We start from the raw sequence: 21,661 nt of genomic DNA on the forward strand, positions 1-21,661 counted from the left end.
CCATTCAGTATGATCATGGCCAATCTCTGCTGGTCACAACTCATCTGTGCCAGCTCCCCATGGCCCTGAATTCCTCTATTTTTCAAATATCTATCTATCTCCATCTTAAATATATCTGATGATCTGGCCTCCATACTTGGGGGCAGAGAATGCCAGAGATTCACTACCCTCAGAGGAAGAAAGCTCTGTGTACCTCAGTTTAAATTACCTGTACCTTATCTTGTAGCTATGTTCATGATTCTCCCACTAGTTAAAATCATGCAGATTGTCCCCTATGACCATTGTGATGCCACATAAACTTTGAAAGAACAGACATTGGTTGGAAGGAGCATAGGAAATCCAGCAACACCCCAGCCCCCCAACTAACCATGATATGCATGGATCCTTTAATATAGTCAAGACCATCTATAGCCCAAACACCAAGAGCCCATCCCAATAAGAGCCAAGAAGAGGATAGCTTATCAAGGATAGAGAGGCAGTTGGTAGCCACTGGAAGGAGCAGTTTAAAGAATTCCTGAACTGAGATTCTTAACACAAATGTACTTCACTCCATCTACCAGCAAACTATCTGGTCTAGACCAAAACAAAGCTGAAAAGGCCATATGTCCATTGTAAACTAACAGGACCTCTAGATTGGATGGTATCTCCACTGAAGTTCTAAAACTTTGCAAAGAATGTGAACTTTACACATTCACAGGCTCATCTCCCTGATCTGGAAAAAGGAGCAGACCCCAGATATGTCATAATCATGACCATCTTTAATAAAGGAAACCAATCCAATTGCTGTAACTCTCCCTGTTGTTGGTTACTGGGAACATCATTGCAAGGGCATTCCTTAGCTGTCTCCTCCCAGTGACTGAAGAGCTATGCCCGGAATCACAGTGATCACCATACTGTAAGGGTAATGCAAGGAATAGTATCAGTGAAGGCAGACATTGATAATGAAACTTACCACTGTTTCCAATGTGCCAACACAGCCTATGGCTGCAAAAATAACTGTTTGAAGACCAAGACCCAAAACTTGGCATAAAGCTCATAATCTACCAAGCAGCACCTCTGTGTATGCTTCAGAGACATGGATTACCTGCAATGGGCAACTGTGTCACTGGAGACCTACCACAAACATTGTCTCCACAGAATCCTCTAAGTTGTAGAGTTGTACAGCACAGAATTGGCCTTTTGGCCCATCACATCCATGCCGATCTTTTTGACCATCTCTATTAATCTCATTTGCCCATACCTTTCTATACCTTGTCTTTTTAAGTGTCAGTCTAAATGCCTCTCAAACATAGTAATTGTATCTGATTCCTCCACCACCTTCTCTGGCAGTGCATTCCAGATATCAACCATTCTCTGTGATTTTAAAATGAAACTTATTCCTCAGATCGCTTTTTAAATCTTCTACCTTCCACTGAAATGATAAGCAAATCAACCTTGGTATCCTTTCCCTGCCCAACTACCCCGCTCAAAATGGAGGCGCATTCTCAATGGTACTCACTTAAGATATTTTCATCAGGAATATGCGGAAGCTTATTGAAAATACTAGAGACCACTCCACCTCTCATACCCCGTCACGTATCTCTTGTTTCTCATGTACCAGAAACTGTGGATCTCACATTGGCCTTATTGGCTACCCTGGAACTTGAGTGGAAGCAAATCATCCTTGACCCTGAGGGTCTGCTACAAAAGAAATTATGGACCCTATTTTCTAAGGTGTTGTTGACTATCTCCTTTGCAATTCAAGCTGTGGGACAATGAAAGCTAAATAAACTACTAAAGATCACAGAACTTCTCAAGATATCAAATGTTATTGCTATTCAATCTATAATAGTATTTACTTTGTGGTTTTTATTGCTGAGCTATTTAGTATTCTCCCATAAGTACATATTGAACTATTTTCATGACAACCAACAGATTTCATGGTTGGTGTAACTGGTGTCAACCCACAAGTGATAAGATTATTTTTACATTCAATTTACCATATTGGAATTTGAACTCGTATTGTTTGAGTATGGTGTATAACAATTAAGCTGCTATACAATGTATCATCAAAAACCAAGGCAATATAAATGCTTTTTGTTAAACTTGTTTTAAAAAAAATACTCTTCACATCCTATCAGAACCCATTCACTTTACAGTCAATGAAGATTTTTTTGAACACCCATTTAAACACAACAAACTCATACATACAGCAATGTGGCTGTGACCAGATAATCTGTTTTTATAATGTTGGTTGAAAGATAAATATTTCCCAGGACACCTTGAACAACTCCAGTGGCCTTCATTGAAAGTGTGCCAGGATTTTGTTTTAAGTTCATCTGGAGGAACAAATGAGATCTTGGTTTGGTGTCTCATATAAAAGATGGCATCTCCAACTCTAGTGCACTGAAGCATCAACCTCTCTGTGTGCTCATGTCTGTGGGGTGGGACTTAAACCTTACCAGAACTTTCCATTTCAGAGATAAAAGCGCTACCAACTGAGCCACATCTGACATACATAACGATCTCCCAACACAAGTTGAGTGGGACACTGAAAGAATGCCAGAGGGAAAATGGCAAAAATATGTTGGACAGGAATTGCATTCAGGAAGCATTTTCCACATTATGGATGACTATGTAGTGATGCCACTGTCACAGATTTGCAGATAAATCCTGGATGATTTATAATTTATGACTAAACATACAACTAATCCACAGGAGGGCAGCAAACATTTCATTATCAAAGAGGCCAACAAACTACAAAATATGAATAAAGTGATTTCATATTTCTCTTATTGTCAGGATTACATTTTTAGAGTGACTTTAGAGTGCTTTCCTTCCTTATCCATCTGTAGTTGGTACATCAAAATTAGTTTAAGAAATAGACAGAAATATTTTGGGATAGCACATTTTAATGGAATCAATGGTTTCAATTAATAATAGCTGAATATTTACAGTGAAAAGCTAAGAAGAATTATTATTTAACAGTGGTGCAGTAGTTGAATTTAGATCCACTTAAGCATAATGGTGGTTAATAACAGAAATATTGAGATTATTATTGGATATATTTCAGCTTATTTAAAATCTCATCAAAATAGCTTATGCATTCATGAATCTTAAATGATTTGGCCTTACTTTGTTTCTTGCAGAAAACACAAATTAAATAAAATTAGTCCTATCCTATATGTCACTTTTTACTCAAACATAAATTAAGGAAAAAACCATGACAAAGTACTACTTGATTATAACTATTTAATTTTCCATGCGATGCTGGAGATGGGAGAAAACCTGCAAAGCCAAATGTCTTTTTTAAAGAGGTGGGTGATAATAAAAGTTTCAAAACATTTTGGGGCAGTTCCTGAGAAGAGGATTCATTCACATGAGCAGCAGGAAGGAAGGGTGTGTTGGGTGGGTCAGGGAAATGTGGTGAGAGGAAGGAATTGGAAAGTTATTGGAAATGAGGATAAGGGAGGAGGAGCAGAATACTGAAGCATTTAATGTTTCAAATCCATGGACAGTCATTTGGAAAGCCTGAAACATAACTTATGCTTTACTCTCTCCAGAAATGCTGCCTGACTTGATTTTCAGCATTTTGTCCTTTTATTTCAGACTCCCAGCATCTGTACCTTCCTCCTTTCCATGGAAAATGTCACAAGTAAATCAATTGTTTACACTAGTGTTGCCTTGTTCAGTAAGTTGTCTCCAAAATGGCAAATGCATGTGTGTGTCCTCTCATAGTACAGCACATGGGATCAAGTTGAGACCAGGTTAAAGCAGGGTTAATGTTGAGAGCAGTTAATTGCAGTAAAGGGAGAAATGGAGGGAAGAGAATTAAGGATATGTGTAGAACTGGAGAAACAAGAGACTACAGATGCTTGAATCTGGAGCAAAAATAACTGCTGGGAGAACTCAATGGGTCAAGCAGCATCTATGGAGGCAGAAGTGATGGTTGACATTTCAGGTTGAGACCCTACCTCAGAATCAGGATTGGGGGGTTAGTATATAAAAGTGGTAGGTGATAAGTGTAATCAGATGATGAGGGGAATGATGGACAGATGGCTCCAGATGGTGGGAAGGATGAAAAAGATGAATAAAGAGAACCTGGGTGAACTGGAAAATTCATTGAATATTGAATTTTTAAATTTCAGGTAACCCAAACCCCCTGTGTTCCTTTCCCACTCCCACCAGCCCACCCAGGTTCTCCCTTTGTTCACCTTTTCCATCCCACCCCCTCCCCCACCTGACTCTATCTGCCCACTTTTTCCTTCTTCATCTGGTTCCACCTATCATCTCCCAGCTCCTGTCCCACCCCTCCTCTGACTTTCTATATACTGACCACATTTCCTTCTCCTCCCTCAGTCCTGATGCTGGGTCTCAGCCTGAAAGATCAAGCATCCTTTTTGCCTCCACAGATGCTGCTTGACCTGCTAAGTTCTTCCAGCAGTTTGTTTTTTGTCAAATCAGTTCAACACACAGCAATGAGGAACTATGCTTAATGGGAGGCAGGAGGTTATTAACCTGCGAGGTTGTCAGTTGGTATCACAGTGGTCTGTTCTGGAACATTTTTGATGTAAAAATAACTGGAGCCATAAGTTTCAAGAATAGTGACTATGTCTGCAATTAATATGGTTAATTAAGAGGGTTGACTCCAAAGCTACAAAGGACAAACCACACAGAGATTGAAATATAGTCAGGGCTTGGTCTGAAAAATGCCTGAAAGTGATGAAAGCAAATTAGATGTTACAGTATAGTTAAAAAATAATATAGAGGTGAAATGGTGAGTTTAATCATTTATAAGTCATTGTTGTTACCACATTAAAAATACCTTTCTGATTACCACTGCATAAATATAGGCAGACGTGCTGAACAACTATTAAAAATGAAGTAAAAGTAACAACTGAAGCTAAATGAAATCCTCAAATTAATTACACACACATGTCCAGAACAAAATTAGGTAAACTGTTGCAATAATCTGTAGCAAAGAACCAGGTATCATGTGAATAACTGAAACATGCCCTGGCTGACTTGATTTGGGGAGCCTGTATTAATTCTAAGGGGTTGAACTAAACAACAGAAGTTAAAGTAAACATGTATAGATCCTTGGTTGGAACACAAAAAAACTAAACTGTTTATTATATAAAAAAAAGTACACTTTTCGACAGGATCTTGGAAATGGTTGGCATCCACCACTTAGAATAAGACAGTCAAGAGCCATGTGGGGGCAGAACTGCATCAAAGTTCTCCCTCCATATTATATAGCCACTTGATTTGGGAATGTTTTGCTATTCATTCATCATTGCTGGATCAAAATGTTGGAGCTCCCTACCTAACACTTCTGTGAAAGACCTTCACCAAATAGATTGCAGCTATTCAAGAAGCCAGTTTATCACAACACCCTTCAGGGCAATTAGAATGCTGAGCATGCCAGTCGTGGCACCTCCTGTGAATGACAAAGTAAGGTGTTGAGGTAAATAGTGTGGAGAGGTTTAATAGGAAGCTGAATAAGCACCTATTAAGAGAGCAAGGTACAGAAGGAAGTGATGATGATGTTTGATGAAGAAGGATGTGAGGGAGCTCTTAGGGAGCATACATCTCATCATGGGCCTTTACAGCACAGAAGCAAGCCATTAAGCTCCAATCATTTTCATTGATGGTGAAAGATGATCTGGATGGACTCTAGTTCTATTTTATCTCACAATTTTCTTGGTGGAGTAGAAAAGATGTTTGATTGGGAAGAACTTTCTGAATAGGTTGGGGAGTGTGGGAGTTCTGTCAACAAATAACCTCATAATCAAAGAAAATGTTACCAAGTAGAGGTGGGGTAGTTCAAAATGTATGGCAGCCTGAAACTAGTAGGATGATGCGCCTCAGGACCAGATTTATGTGCAATATATATAAGCTTATACTTTGCTGCAGTATTGAGGGAATATAGTACAACCAGAGATACTGGGCCAGATCCCGCTGATGTTTGGCAGTTATTCCAGCATTTTTGACCTCCCATTGTGCTCCCGATTTAGCAAATGAAAACAGGGGCGGTTCCTGTGAGTCCAGTCACATCTAGCCCCTCAGTTCTAGTACATACGTGTTCTTTTTCAGATGTTTGCCAGTTTTCATTTAAAAAGGAAGTGAAACTGTAGATTGTTTATTTCCCTTTTATTTTAATTAATATTATTATTATACTTTACCAAGTTTTGTGTGTGTTTTAAATAAATGTATTATTTTTAAATTGTGTAATCTTTAATTAAAACAAAATGTGTTACAAATGTTTCTAAATGTCCAAGATCATCAGAGATAGCACAGGCAGGCAGTCTGGGGCTGGATCTCAGTTTCTAGCACTCGAGGCCTAATTGCCACTCCTTCTGAGGATGAATGCAGCAGCAAGGCCAACGGCACATTGAGATTGTGTGGCTATGTGCAACCACAGGCTTCCTGTGGGTGGGAAATGCAAGGCATGGTTGACTCAAGCACAATCTGGCTCATTGTCTTCCAAATGAGAAATTAAACCAAGGTGCTCTGTGCTCTCTCAAGTGGATATTAGAAGTCCTATGGCACTATCTTGAAGATGTGCAACAAATTATTTATTCCTCAAGCAACACTTGTAAAATACATTGTTTTATCAGTGGAGCCTGCCATCATTTAACATGTTGATTTGGTTGCTATGTACCAGTAGCAGCTGTACTTTAAATGCTTTGGAACATCCTGAGGTTGTGAAAGGTGGTGTATAAATGAAAGTTCTTGCTCTTTTTTGAAAAAAACTACCTTGCATTCCATCTCTTGCAAGACCAGGTACAGGTACAATACCAATAGCATGCTGAAACTATTTGCCTTTTTTTTAACAAATATCAAATATATTTTGACAACTAGATCATTATCCAGTAACTGATACACCATGACCAGTAATGGTAGAAATAAGATAAAACTTATAATCCACCTCCTCTGCATCAGAATACCTTCAAAGTGATAAACACAATACACACTGCCTGTAGCAAAATTGAGTTCACACAGTTTTGACAAACCAGTGATATAATCTTCCAAGATTTAATATAGACTGTAATCAAATCATCCTGGAATCTGTTATGTAAAAAAGCAATTATGCATATTGCTTTAACCTGATTATAGAATCATCAAAGTAAGTTTTAACAATATTTTTAATGTTATATCTAAGGAATTTGACATTGTACAATGAGTTACTGAAACCCTTACGAATGATGCTATTGGAATCCACAAACAATATCCTAAAGTTTTGCTACAATTTTCCTGAACAGAGTTTTCTTCGAGATTTACTCAAGAAAGCAAATAGGCCCTTTGATGAAGTGAAACTGGAGGAGTATACCCTGACTACGGTAAGAGTAAAATCCTAATAGTTTGCTACTGCAAAAGTTTACTGAAAACATTATAATTTGTTATGAAACCTCTGTGGAATGGCTTTTGTAATTAGCATGAATTTTGATATTTAGCAAATAAAAATCGATGCTATAACAATATTAATTATAGAATTAATAGCAATCACAGTGGAAATTCACAGCAGTTTAACAAGATGAGAATCCAGGTGCAAAGGGACTTGGGAATCCTAGTTTAGGATTCCCTTAAGGTTAACTTGTAGGTTAACACGATAGTACCATAGAACCATAGAACAATACGGCACAATACAGGCCCTTCGGCCCACCATGTTGTGCTGACCTTCAAACTACACCTAAGGCTATCTAACCCCTTCCTCCCGCATATCCCTCTATTTTAAATTCCTCCATATACTTATCTAACAATCTCTTGAACTTGACCAACGTATCAGCCTCCACCACCACCACCCCAGGCAGCGCATTCCATGCACCAACCACTCTCTGGGTGAAAAACCTCCTTCTGACATCTCCCTTGAACTTCCCACCCATTACCTTAAAGCCATGTCCTCTTGTACTGAGCATTGGTGCCCTGGGAAAGAGGCGCTGGCTGTCCACTCTATTCCTCTTAATATTTTGTATATCTCTATCATGTCTCCCCTCATCTTCCTTCTCTCCAATGAGTAAAGCCCCAGCTCCTTTAGTCTCTCCTCATAATCCATACTCTCTAATCCAGGCAGCATCCTGGTAAATCTCCTCTGCACCATTTCCAACACTTCCACATCCTTCCTATAATGAGGTGACCAGAACTGGACACAGTACTCTAAGTGTGGTCTAACCAGAGTTTTGTAAAGCTGCATCATTACTTCATGGCTCTTAAACTCGATCCCACGACTTATGAAAGCTAACATCCCATAAGCTTTCTTAACTACCCTATCCACCTGTGAGGCAACTTTCAGTGATCTGTGGATATGAAGCCCCCAGATCCCTCTGCTCCTCCACACTGCCCAGAATCCTGCCATTGACCTTGTACTCCACCTTGGAGTTTGTCCTTCCAAAGTGTACCACCTCACACTTCTCCGGATTGAAGACCATCTGCCACTTGTCAGCCCAGCTCTGCATCCTATCAATATCTGTATCTATCAATACGGTAGTAAAGAAGGTAAATGAAATGTCAGCATTGATTTTGAGAGGACTAGAACATAAAAACAATGATGTACTGCTGAAGCTGGTCAGACCATATTTGGAATATTATGAGCAATTCTGCGCCCCATATGTAAGGAAGGATGTGCTGGTCTTGGAGAGGGTCCAGAGAAGGTTCACGAGAATGATCCCAGGAATGAAAAGCTTACTGTATTAGGAGAGTTTGATGGCTCTGGGCCTGTACTTGATGGAGTTCAGAAGAATGTGGGGGGGGGGGGGGGGGGGGGAAGGGAGTCTCATTGAAACATACCGAATACTGAAAGGCCTGGATAGAGTGGATGTGGAGAGGATGTTTCCATCAGTAGGAGAGTCTAGAATCCGAGGGGGCAGCCTCAGAATTAAGGGACGTGAGATGAGGAGGAATTTCTTCAGCCAGATAGTGGTGAATCTGTGGAATTTGTTGCCACAGAGGGCAGTGGGGGCCAAGCCATTGGGTGTATTTAAGGCAGAGATTGATAGGGTCTTGATTGGTGAAGGAGTTAAAGTTTATGAGGAGAAGGCGGGAGAATGGGGTTAAAAAAATCAGCCATGATTGAATGGTGGAGCAGACTCAATGGGCTGAATGGCCTAATTCTGCTCCTAAATTTATGGTTTTATAATCATATGAGGAATTCACTTCATGAAAAATATCCATGTTTACAAACCATAAGTAATTCAGAAAGCAAGCAAAAAATAAACACATTCACCCATCTTAAAGATGATAACTTTTTGATTGAATAAAAAATTAGTTCAGCATTTTCACACTAGATATCAGCCTGTACTAATCTTTACATCATTGGCATTTGACAATGGACATATAAACACAAGTGGAAAAAAAATGAAGAATAACTGACCCACCCAAGTGTCCAATAAGAAATGGTACAGCCTGCTCCTCTAGGAAACCAGCTTCAAAGATATAGCTAAAAAACTAAATGAATACCTCAGACAATTGCTTATCAACTTCAAAACATGAAACTATTTACAGAAAATAATAGTTATTAAGCAGAACAAGAGATTAGCTTTCAATTCTTTGTATGTCAACACAAAGTTAATAAATGAGCATTACTGATAATTAGCAGAAATATTATTTTTGCAGTAAACTTTCCAACTTGGTTCTCTCAGGGAAATAAATCATGAAACTTGGGCCCGACCTTAACTGGTTGGAAAATTATACAAGAAACATCCAAAATTACATAGTCCAATTAGGTTCCTTATAGGCAAAGTGGTGTTGGAAATAATCTGTTTTCTGTATTTATACATTAAAATCATGTGAATAATGGGACTGATAAAAGAGCCTTGCGGTACATACCGGTGAAGGTGAGATAAAATGTAACAATATACTGCACAATGTTACCCTATAAAGGGACCTTGACAGGGCATGGTTAAACAATACTTGAGGCAATACTTGAAGGGGTAGGAGAAGCAGTAATGTTAGAACGGAGGTAACCATGGTCCAGATTTTGAAGAGAAATTTGTATTTATTTACTACTTTCCATTGAACAAAATTGGAGACTAGATTTCAAAAAGTACATTACTCCAAAATTAAGGTGATTTGGTGTTTCATGAGGTGTGAAATGTACTATAAATAGAAATTTCTTCCTTTCCTCTTTAATAGTTTAAATCTCAGAAATAAGTATGTTTGGTTTGACCTCCTTATTAAATATGAACTTCCATACAAAAATTTCATGGCAAGTTATCATATACATCCCACATCACAAAGCACATGTGGTGTTGGAGTGAATGTGATGAGATTCTTCCAAATTTTTTTTCTCTCTGCTGCTTTAATTGATCCTTGTAATTCATGAACTCTACATAATGCAAATTGGAACTCTAATCAATATTCCCTGGTTAACGATTAACAGTGATGACTGCTCCATCAGTGAACTGATGAGATCTTCAGGATTCAGGCATTGAATACACTGCCTCTCCAACCCTGCAGATAATTTCTAATCAGAGCATGAAAACACTGTGTAGTCTTTAGGGACCAATTTCTTTGAGATTGTCCCCACAACCACCTGTGTGGTGCTGTTTGTTAGCATAGTTACATCATCGTTGACATTTCTATTATCCGTTAACTCCTGTAGTACTCTAATTTTGCCATTTCTGCACACAACCTTCTCCAGGGAGAAAATTATTTTTCTGGGCATAATGAAACAGACCTTAATTAAACTCCCATTTTTTCTTGGGCATCCTTTGACATTATCTAAGCTGCCAAAATCAACCTTACATTGCTAAAAATCTTACCAATGCTCTTAATAGGCTAACCCTTGTGTATGTGAAACAAAAACAGAAAATACTGAAAGCAAGTCAGGCTTGAAACATTAACTCTGTTTCTCCATAGATGCTGCCTGACCTGTTGTGAGTTGCAGCATTTGTTTGTTTCAGATTTCCAGCAACTGTGATTTGTTTATTTTTTGATGGGTGTAGGCAGACTGTATAACCACAATCAGAACATGTATAATTCCTACTTAAAACAGTCTCCACTAATATCATTCATCCATCCATCCCACCAATTGGTAACCTATGTACCACAGTGGATATGCAACTCTAGGTATTTCATGACGGTAATTCAGCAGCTGGAAATCCTACAAACTGATACATATTAGGGGTTGGGATCCTCGTGGACCAATATCTTACATCCACATGAATTGTTCATACATTGGTCGAAGCACATCTCAGAGTGACCACCATATGTTCACTTCCATGTCCTTTATTCATTGAAACTATAGCCTTTGAAGCATGTATAATGTTAATTAATCTGTTTCATTAATTATTTAGGCCTTGTGTTCCAGATAATATTAAAATTAATAATGTAGATGAGTGTTTTTATTTCTGCTTTTAAAAGTTTATGTTAACGGTTCTCAATAAATGCCTCCATTTGTATTGATGCTGTCTAGGATAGCATGCATTACTATGACTAAATATTTACTTTTTTTTTCTATTAATTAATTAAAAATGTTACATCTAAATGTCTACCTCTTATCCATATTGGTCAACTTCCTCTATTGCAAAGTATAATTTGCCATGAACATTTGATTGTTTTATTCAAGTTCTGAAAACATTGAGCCATGGGATAAGCAAAATATATCACTCATACCCATTTTTCAAAAAGGTTGATAATGAGAGTTTACTTTGCTCTCTTCCAATGATTTTGTTTGTATTTCTTCCTGAGTTCACCTAATTTGTATCACAGTACTTTGCTCTGAGTCTAAAGCAGAGATTCTTAAACTACATAGATTGGGATGGGAATAGAGGATGGGGTAGGCAGAGGCTTTGGGTCTGATGTGAACCATACAGCTTATTAAATCAGAAGCGGCATGTCAAAAATATCAATTTCTTTAAACTTTAAGAAACTGAACAGTTTAATTTTCAGTTCAAGAATGAATATATACCAATGCAGACATACACCATTTAATCTCAGCACAGTGGAGATTATGAACCTGAATTTATGCAAATTTCTAGAAATGGAGAATTAATTGCTCAGGGTAATCAGTTGTTAGTTGCTGGCAGTGGTTCTGATTGGCCCAACTTCAACTTTAGAAAAGTAGGATGATGTCTGCTGTGGTTTTAATTGCTAATCAATCCTACTAAAGCAGAAAGTGACACAAGGCTATCTTCATATCTGCCTCAGGTAAACTTTAGGTCAGCAGTTTCTTACTTTTCTACTGACCTAGATTATCCATGCCTGAGTTGATATCTGCACTATCCTGTCGTAGCATTCAGATCACCTTCATTTGATATATAATTGCCATTACTGTGACATTTGAGAATGATAATTATGAAAGAAAGGAGGATTCTTTGAAGGATACAGATGGGATGTTGCTCCTGTGGAATGAACAGGTAGAGCAGAGTAAAAGAAAAAAAATATACAATTAGGATCTTCGGGTTTAGGCTCAGTAACTCTAACAAAGATAGCCGACTGCACTACAATATCTGTGCTTAAATTCTTCCATGAGGGAGCATGAAACTGAGAAAATGTTATAATTCACTAGGAGACCAAATATCTTGATACCAAAGATAATCCAAGAGATTTGTTACCAAGTAAAGTCTCTTGCAACAGAAAAGTCAGATGAAAATATCAAAAAGATTCTGTTGACTGTCCCAACCAAAATTCACAAACAAGAATCTGGAAATTCAGAGAGAAATACTACACGTCTTTGATCAATTCTGAATCCAAACTTGATCATCATTTCTTTGATCAATGCTACTTGGTTTTATTGGAATACATGGAAAATATTTCACGTTCATTGAGCAAGCTGTTCTTTGCAAGGTAAGACATGTAACTTTGTTATCATGTAATAACCCCTACTCAGGGAAAAAAAAACTTTCCTCTACAGTGTATGTGAGACACAATGAAGTTCTCAACATTGCTTTATTGTAGACCATGAAATGTCATTCGAGGAAGCTAAGAAAGTCATTTAGTAGCACTTGTCCCCATTCTTCAAAAAATTCAATGAGAATTTTCTAAGGGAGAGGGAAATGAATTGCAAGATTTCATTGAACTTAAGATCCAGTTTCTGGACACTTGGCAGCAGGGTTTAACATTGTTGAGAGTTAAAAGATCACTAACACTGCTCTGGTTGCTTTAAGAGACAGTTTTTAAGTTATGTCACCATTGATTCTGATTCTCAAATGGAACATAGAACATAGAACACAGGAACAGGCCCTTTGGTACATGATATCTGTGCTGTCATGATGCCAAATTAAACTAATCCCATCTCCCTGCATGTAATCCGTATCCTCCCATTCCATAAATGTTCATGTCTAAATGCCTCTTAAACTCCACTATCATGTCTGTTTCCACCACCACCCTGGCAGCGTGTTCCAGACACCTACAGCGCTCTGTGTAAAACAAACCTGCCCTGTACTGCTCCTTTAGTTCCAATAGCTCCTTACCTAAAAAGGGCATCAAAACAACTTGCCATTCAATGTATCTTTAATGGTATTTTCATCATTTTCAAGCTATTATTGAAGAGCAAGGCACCTAGAAGATTCAAGGTAATGAAGCAAAGTCAACATGGTTTTGTGAAAGAGAAATCATGCTTATTGGAGAAGTGACATGTGCTGTCGATAAAAGGGAAGCAGTAGGTGTATTATACGTGGATTTCCAAAAGGCATTTGCTAATGTGCTGCAGCAAAGGTTAACATGGAAAATAGTAGCTCATGCTGTAGAAGGTACCATAGGAATGGATAGAAAATTAGTTGGCTAATAAGAAACAGCGAGCAGACATAATTAATTTTCTGGTTGGCGAGATTTGATGAGAGATGTGCCAGAGGGATTGGTGCTTTTTACGATTTATATAAATAACTTGGATGGAGGGTTCAAAGGTATGGTTGCTAAGTATGATGGTGATGCATAGATAGGTAGAAAAGTAGGTTGCAAAGAAAACATAAGGAGGCTACAAATGAATATAAATAGGTTAAATAAGTGGTCAAAGATCTGGCAATGTGGGGAATTGTGAAATTGTCCATTTTAGCAGAAAGAATACAAAATAAGTATGTTATCTAAATGGTGAGGCATTGCAGAGCTCTGTGATGTAGAGAGATCTAGGTGTCCTAGTGCATAACTTACAAAAGCCTAGTATGCAATTGCACCAAGTAATTAGGAAAGCTAATAGATGTAATTATTTACTGCAAGAGGAATTGAACTAGGGTGGTTACACTTCAGTTACATAAGGCATTGATGAGTCCACACCTGGAGTCCTGTGTGCTGTATTAGTTTCCTTAAGGAAGGATGTTACTGCAATGGAAGCAGTTCAGAGGTTTACTCAACCAATTCCCAGAATGGGTTGGGTTATCTCAAAAAGTTGGACATATTAGATTTGTATCTTTGTGTTCCTGCTTATCCCCCCTCTGGCAGCTGTCTCCGGCCTTAACACTTCACTCCCCACCACCACCCCCCCCCCCACCTTGCTCCATCTGCCTCTCAATTTTTTTCTGTTTCTTTGCCTTCCTCTATCTCTCATTCACCTGCCACTATCTCCCAACTCCACCCCCGCTCCCCTCCCCTATCTGGCGCAACCTGCCTGCCATTTCTCACCCCTCCTCAGTTCACCAACCACTTCGGACTCCTGTCTCACCACTCCTTCTCCTCTTTATACTGGCCATCTCACCTTTCCACTCTCAACCGAAATGTTGACAGTTCCTTTCCTCCCACAGATGATGCTCGACCTGCTGAGTTCCTCCAGCAGATTGTCAGTTACTCCAGACTCCAGCATCTGCAGTCTGTGTCTCTAGACTTGCATCTGCTGGAGTTCAGAAGTGCGAGAGGCAATTTGATTGAAACGTGTAGAAACCATGAGATATCTTAGCAGGGTGATTTTGAGGAGGATGTTTGCTCATGTGGGAACTGGTGATCACTGATTAAAAATAAGGTGTCACCATTTTTGTCAGAGATGGACTGTGATTTACTCTCTTAAGAGATCATTAGTCTTTCCAATTCTCTTCCTCAAAAGGCAGTGGAAACAGAGTCTTTGAATATTCTTAAGGCAGAGAAAGATAGCTTCTTTATAAGCAAGAGTATGAAGGAGTACTGGGATCTTGGGAAGTATGTTGGGGATCAGCATTAATGCGATAAACTTGATGTGTCAAATGGTCTCCTGTGTCAAAAGAAAATGTATGAAAATATGCAGGTATGTGGAGTTGATGGTGCAATCAGAACAACTATGATCTTACAATCATGGAGAGATACAGCATGGAAACAGGGCCATCAACTCATCAGTTCCACACTGACCATTGACCACTCATTTGTTACACTAATCATACATTGATCCCATTTTTCTTTATTCTCCCCACATTCTCTTCAACTCTTCCCAGACACTATTTCATAATTGAATCTCTCCAAAGTAAAGACAGTATTTCACAAATTGTCTGGCAATGAATAGACTAAACGTTTCTGCTGAGATTGGGTGTTCTATCAGATGTTACTGTTGAGTCTAGAACATAGAAACAAGCCTTTTGACTCAACTGTTCTGTGCTCCCCAGAACACTCTTCCTGCATCCCTTCATCAAACTCTTTTCGAATGCTCTTCTACTCCAGATTTGTGTGCTTTCTGTATTGTTCTAACTTCCTTATAAATACAGTACATCTATGCTACTTGCTGCAACTACTTGTTTCACATATATCTTTCTGGCAACTTCTCCAATGTCTCGGTATCCTTTTTAGAATATGGAGATAAGAATGTTCACAGAACTCCAAATATATTCAATATATTTAACATAACTTATCTGTTGTTTGAGTTCAACCTCTCCAGAAATGAACTGCCTTTTTTTTAATGGTCTTAATAACCTGTTTCAATACCTTTGGTGATTTATGTACCTGTACTATCATTTACACCACTGCCCACAGATTCTTCTTATCCTGCCAAAACACATTGATAATTTGAATTCTGGAATCAAAATTTGTGGAGACACTAAACTGGGAGTTATAGATAATAGGAATGTGAAAAAATACACAATGTTTTGTAGCCAGCTTGCTGTACATTCTGCCATGTGGACCCTCAACTTGGTTATTAGCTCCATGCCACAAATTTACCCCTATTTGATTTCTGGGATAAATACTCTCAAAATATTCTCTGTGGTGTAACCTATTAATCAATTTACCATCAATACTTATGCCTCTTTATCTGATATGAACTAAAATAGAAGTGGCATTTTTTTGTGAATTTTGGACTCATGGAAATATGATTTCCATGCAGGAACTAGGACTGATAGAATGTAAAGGAAAATGCACGTACATCCTTTTTTCAGTGCGCTAGTCATCTCCTGGAGACTATGTGCTCACACCTCCTCTGATGGCTTTTTTTCCCAGATATTATTTGTACATGACTGATACCCACAAGCTAGTTGACAGTTAGTCAATGAATGCCAAGTATATCCAACTCAATTTATCTGCCAGCCATGAAGTTAGTCTATTTAGGTGGAGCAGAGGCATAATGAAATCATAGAAAAACTGTCCATGGATTGATGAAATGACACCTGGATTACTGCATACAGTTTAATCTTGTTGGAAAACAGTTCACTGATTCCTAGGATGGGGTTGTCTTTAAGGAAAAATTGAGAAGATTGGATTCTCAGCTCCCTGAAGGATGTTTCCCCTAGCGGTGGAAATTAAGTACCAGAGGAGTCTCAGGAAAAAGGGTCAATCACTTAAGACCACTTAAGGGTTGAAGAGAAATTTTTTTCTCATAGGGTTGTGAATATTCAGAATTTACTTCCTCGAAGTTGTGATGCTGTGTAATTAAATATTGGGTGATCAAGGATGAGATAGATTTTTGGAACACGGGAATAGAGGGTTTAATGATCGGACAGGAAAAGGGAGTTGAGGCCAAGATCAGATTGGTCATGATTTTATGTCATGGCTTAAGTAGGAATTGCCTATACCTGCTCCTATTTCATATCTTCTAGATGAATTATGTCTCTTCCCCAGCACCTGCTCCCCCAACCACCTCATTTTTGGCTGGGGTACCAAAACAAAGCAGTTATTTGGCAAAAATTCAATGACAGATGGTGGAATATGCAAAGCAATTTAAAAATTGGTATTTAAAAGTTAATCCATGTGTGCTGGCATCTTGTACAGATCTATAGCAAGACTATATTCTTCCTGCTGCATACCATATGCCAGCCATAAACATTGTATTGAGATCAATGTCTCACTAGGCATAAACGTGCTACCAACTGCGCACACAAGTGATGCAAAAAGAGACTGCAGATGCTGGAATATGGATCAAACGATAAACTACTGGAGGAACTTACCGGGTTAGACTGCATCTGTAGATGGAAATGGACAGCCTGGACCAGATGAAGGGTCTCAACCCGAAAAGTCACCTGTCTGTTTCCCCCTACAGATGCCGCCTTACCCGCTGAGTTCTTCCAGTAGTTTGTATTTTGGTTTAATGCAATTGTGACCTGGAATTAATAAATTGGAGGTTGAACAAGGATAGGAAATTGTCAAATGGAATAATTTGTTATAAACATACTGGTTCATTGAGATGTAAATGACTATAACATAAATTTTAAATATCAAACTATCATTGATTAATTTCTTTATCCGCTGATTGTGCTCTTATGACAGGAAAACCCTTGATCACCTAATGCAATATTTTGTTTTTGAAAATTTGAACATATTTATGTTTTCTGAAGAGGATAAATATTTGATCCATTTTAGGAAACTTTCATTTTTTATTTTTTAAGCTCAAATTGTTTGATTCAAATAATGATGGAAAGCTGGGACTGGGCGAAATGGCCAGGTATGTGATTTTAAATATACATTTTGTTCATTTAAATCAAAGAACTTTATGTAATGTAGGTAGATAAACTACATATGCGCTTTTTTGAATAGGTTACTTCCTGACAAAGAGAACTTTCTCCTCAAATTTCAGGTAGGTACTACTATATTTGTATTGAAAAGGAAAAATCTATCAAACATGCACAAGAATAAGGGGTTCTGTACACTTTGGCAAATAGGACCTTGGCCACTACATTCCACAATTCAACCCTTTATCCTCAACCTTTCATGACACATAAAACTGTAGATTATATGATATGCATGAACTGTCTGCAATTGTTGTTCTTTTTATTACTGTCATCCTAATTTCATCACATTTTCAGTCATGCCAGAAATTTGCTTATTGATTTGTTTTTGTTGGAGTCTTGTAGTATCTACCTATAGGGTGGGCAGCAGTCTGCTCTTCATAGCATATTTAATCACACATCACCAATCTCAAGCCAACTCAGTATCAGTCTACAGTAGAAAAGTGATCTATTTAAACATAACTCTCTCTAACTACTTATTCTTTCACCTTCTTAACACACTAAATAATCTGCTGGAGAAACTCAGTAGGTTGAACAGCATCTGTGGGAGAGGGGAAGGTATTGTTGACGTTTCAGATCAAAATGTTGACAATTCCTTTCCCCTCACAGATGCTGCTCGACCCACTGAGTTCCTCCAGCAGATTGTTTGTTGCTCCAGATTCCAGCATCTGCTGTCTCTTGTGTCTCCACTATTTGTTTTAACTACATCAATGGTCTCTTAATAACCTCCAGATTGCCTTCAGCAATTTCAAGGGTTCATTCATATCATATATTTTCAGAAGCCTTAAATGATCCTGGAATCAGGTGTTACATATTGATTGACTGTCTTGCTATATGATTGCTGAGTTTTTTTTTCTCATTCTTTAGGGGGTGAATATGTCCTCAAAAGAATTCAATGATATCTTTGATTATTACGACCAGGTAATTTTTCTAAAATGTCGTACTTTAGCTAGTGTCTAAGTTGTCTGATTGTGCTGTCCCACAGACCAGTCATACAACAGCCTGACAAATGTACTGAGAGTATTATTCCATAGAGGCAACATGCCAGACCCTTCCTTCACAAACCCTTCATGCATTCTATCCCACTGGCAGGAAAGATCCACCTTCAGGAGGGTTGGGGGTTTGGGAGAAGGTACAGTGGTATAGCTAGATGCAAGTACTCTGGAGGTCCTCAACAATGACTCTAGATCCCCATGAAGTTTATGCCATTGGGTGAAATATGGCAGCGATGTCCTTCAGGACTGAGCCAATGGAGTTGCTATCGAGCCACTTGATAATAAGCATTTATGTCCCCAGCCCAGTGCACATCTTGTGCCCTTATTACTCTTTGTTTGTTCTGTGTATTGTTCTCTATGAAGTTGTACTGATTCATCAACTAAGGTAGCAAGGGGAGGAGGTTTGCGCACTTGTGTTTGACAAGCAATGTGTTGCTGCAGAAGCAGAGTGAAGTGAAAGCTGCAATTTTGGATGTGAATGAGCTGAGTAGAACAAAGTTGTTCTACTTGTTATCAATCAAGTGACAGAGATTTTACACTTAAATGCAATCAAATGTGAAAATGCAACAATAAAAATATTATTCTGCTGCAAATTTTGGAGGTGGGTAGATTATATTTTCATGCATTCCAATTGCATTATACTTCCTTTTGGTCAACAAATGTTGCAAGTGCATGTTAAACTTGTATCATAATGTCAGTAACTGTTTCTCTTGTAGCACAAGTGTTGTAGTATGACATTTTTAATTATAGCATTATGATCATGGACTCACATGGGGTCAATTGTTTATGACTAGGATAAAGTGAAGTGTCCTAGATAAATTGCTTTAGGATTAGTCATTGAGTATATTCATGATTGTTAATGATAGATATAGATAACAAGGTAATCATGGTATAAGGGGATAGGAAGGGAAAGCGGAACTGACATAGTTAAACTGTCCTCTCATGAAATGTGACAACAGCTTCCAGAGGCAAATAAGCATGTTTCTAATCCTATTTAAAATTACGAAATAGTCACAGAACCAGTTTGCAAATAACTTGGCAATCCTGAATTACCTAGAATTATTGAATTTATTACATTTGTCACTGTCTATAAGTTGCCTGACAAAGCAATGCCCTGAATTTGAGAATCATACCTGGCTTATTTTTTCCTTAAAACACAACAGTATGCACAAACTGGACATAGCAATGAAATCAGATGGTTAACCTTTCAATAGTCTACCCGTTTTTATTTATTAAGTATAAGCGTAATTTGATGCCCTCAAGATTGTTATACAAAAGACAATTATATTAAAGTCTTTGAACCATACAATTTAACTATTTCTTCCAATCCTTCATAATTTTGCTATTTGTAAGTATAACCTATTATGAATTTAAAGGCAAAGACATTCAGCTAGGAAACCTCTATTAATAAATATAGCGTAGTGAGAATACCATTACAAATGCATAAAGATGCAGTCCCCAGTACAACAAACTTAATTTCTTGAATATATTGATGTATTTAAACATGTATAAATGCAAATGTACTATACTTATTGATGTTTCCATTGTTATCATAAGACAGAATCTATCAGCTGAATATGGCTTCTAGAAGAATGATAAAGTCAAAAAAAATCCTTTAACCTATTTGAGATCCATTTGAGACTTTTGTGGAAGCAACGCAAGTGATAATGCAACAGTTACTAATAAAACATCATTTTTTTCGTAATAACTATACAGCAATAATTGAATTTTTCATGCAGGCTATCATAATTTACACAGTGGGGGTTTATTCACTTTAAATCTGTACTAACCCACACGTTCAGCAACATTCTTCAAATAGAATAAATATCTTTTTCTTTGGTAGTGCATCAGTCTGGGATGGTTTAGATTATCACAATGAACTCCCAAATTCCAAAGCAGCGATAAACATTTAGTGCTGTATATCTGTTTAAAAATTATGCTTCCCATAAGAGATCTCCAAAAGACTTTTTTTGTTTAAAAATTCCTTCTTTAAAGGAAACAAAACTTTCAATTATGTGTGTACTTACTACTGTGTGGTAATCTGAACAGTGTGTTCCCATTGCATGAAGGATGATTTTACAGGATATAAGCAATAGAATGATTTAATACTTCAGAAACTAACCCTATGTAGAATAAACAAATTGGTAATGTTAATAAGATTTGTATTCTGTGAAGAAAATCCAAGGGTTTTAAACTTGTATCTTTTTCTGCACAGGATGGCAGTGGATATATAGATGAAAATGAATTAGATGCACTACTAAAGGATCTCTGTGAAAAGAACAAACAGGTAACAACACAATGCAAAATTTCTTTAACTTTAAAGAGTTAAACAAATGAAGATTTTATTCTGAATGGCTGTTCATGAAATTTAGTTAACTATATGACTGATTATAAAATACAGGACCTAGACATTCAACATCTTACAACATACAAGAAAAACATCATGGCTTTGTCTGATGGAGGAAAACTCTTTCGGAAAGACTTGGCATTAATCCTCTGCGCTGAAGAGTTTTAAATATCTTGCATTCTCGTGTGCTTGTGATCTCTGTGAATATAGCTGTGTGCTAAAAGGGTGTAGGATATGCTTTCCTTCTACCTGTACACATATAGGTTAATCGGTAGAATGTGCAACACATTCTTTCTGATCTGTTGTATCTATACTCTTTGTAATTTATTGCTTTTGTATCTACAGAATTCATACAATAAACCATACTACTAAAAATGATATGATATGTGGCATAAAACAGTTTTGTCTGGAAGTGAGAGAGGTGTTTATAATAAAGGTTGACAAAACTGTTCTGGATTGTTTAATAAATGTAATGAAGGTATAGATACCTTGTGCAATTGCCACAATATACA

The 21,661-nt window shown here is 37.7% G+C and overlaps 1 protein-coding gene across 2 annotated transcripts in view; it reads left to right on the forward strand.

The window, feature by feature from the left end:
- The window catches only part of calb1 (calbindin 1), a 46,692-nt gene extending 25,041 nt beyond the window's left edge, over window positions 1–21,651 (forward strand). For both annotated transcript variants that reach the window (XM_052023879.1, XM_052023880.1), the window contains 6 exons: window positions 7,245–7,322; window positions 17,688–17,743; window positions 17,836–17,875; window positions 18,675–18,728; window positions 21,018–21,089; window positions 21,204–21,651. In XM_052023879.1, the coding sequence (XP_051879839.1) occupies window positions 7,245–7,322; window positions 17,688–17,743; window positions 17,836–17,875; window positions 18,675–18,728; window positions 21,018–21,089; window positions 21,204–21,317 (414 nt within the window). In that variant the 3' untranslated portion in view covers window positions 21,318–21,651. The remainder of the gene's footprint in view (window positions 1–7,244; window positions 7,323–17,687; window positions 17,744–17,835; window positions 17,876–18,674; window positions 18,729–21,017; window positions 21,090–21,203) is intronic.
- The last annotated feature ends 10 nt before the right edge of the window (window positions 21,652–21,661 follow it).

The sequence above is a fragment of the Pristis pectinata genome, chromosome 9, assembly GCF_009764475.1.
Source record: "Pristis pectinata isolate sPriPec2 chromosome 9, sPriPec2.1.pri, whole genome shotgun sequence".
Taxonomy (NCBI): Eukaryota; Metazoa; Chordata; class Chondrichthyes; order Rhinopristiformes; family Pristidae; genus Pristis; species Pristis pectinata.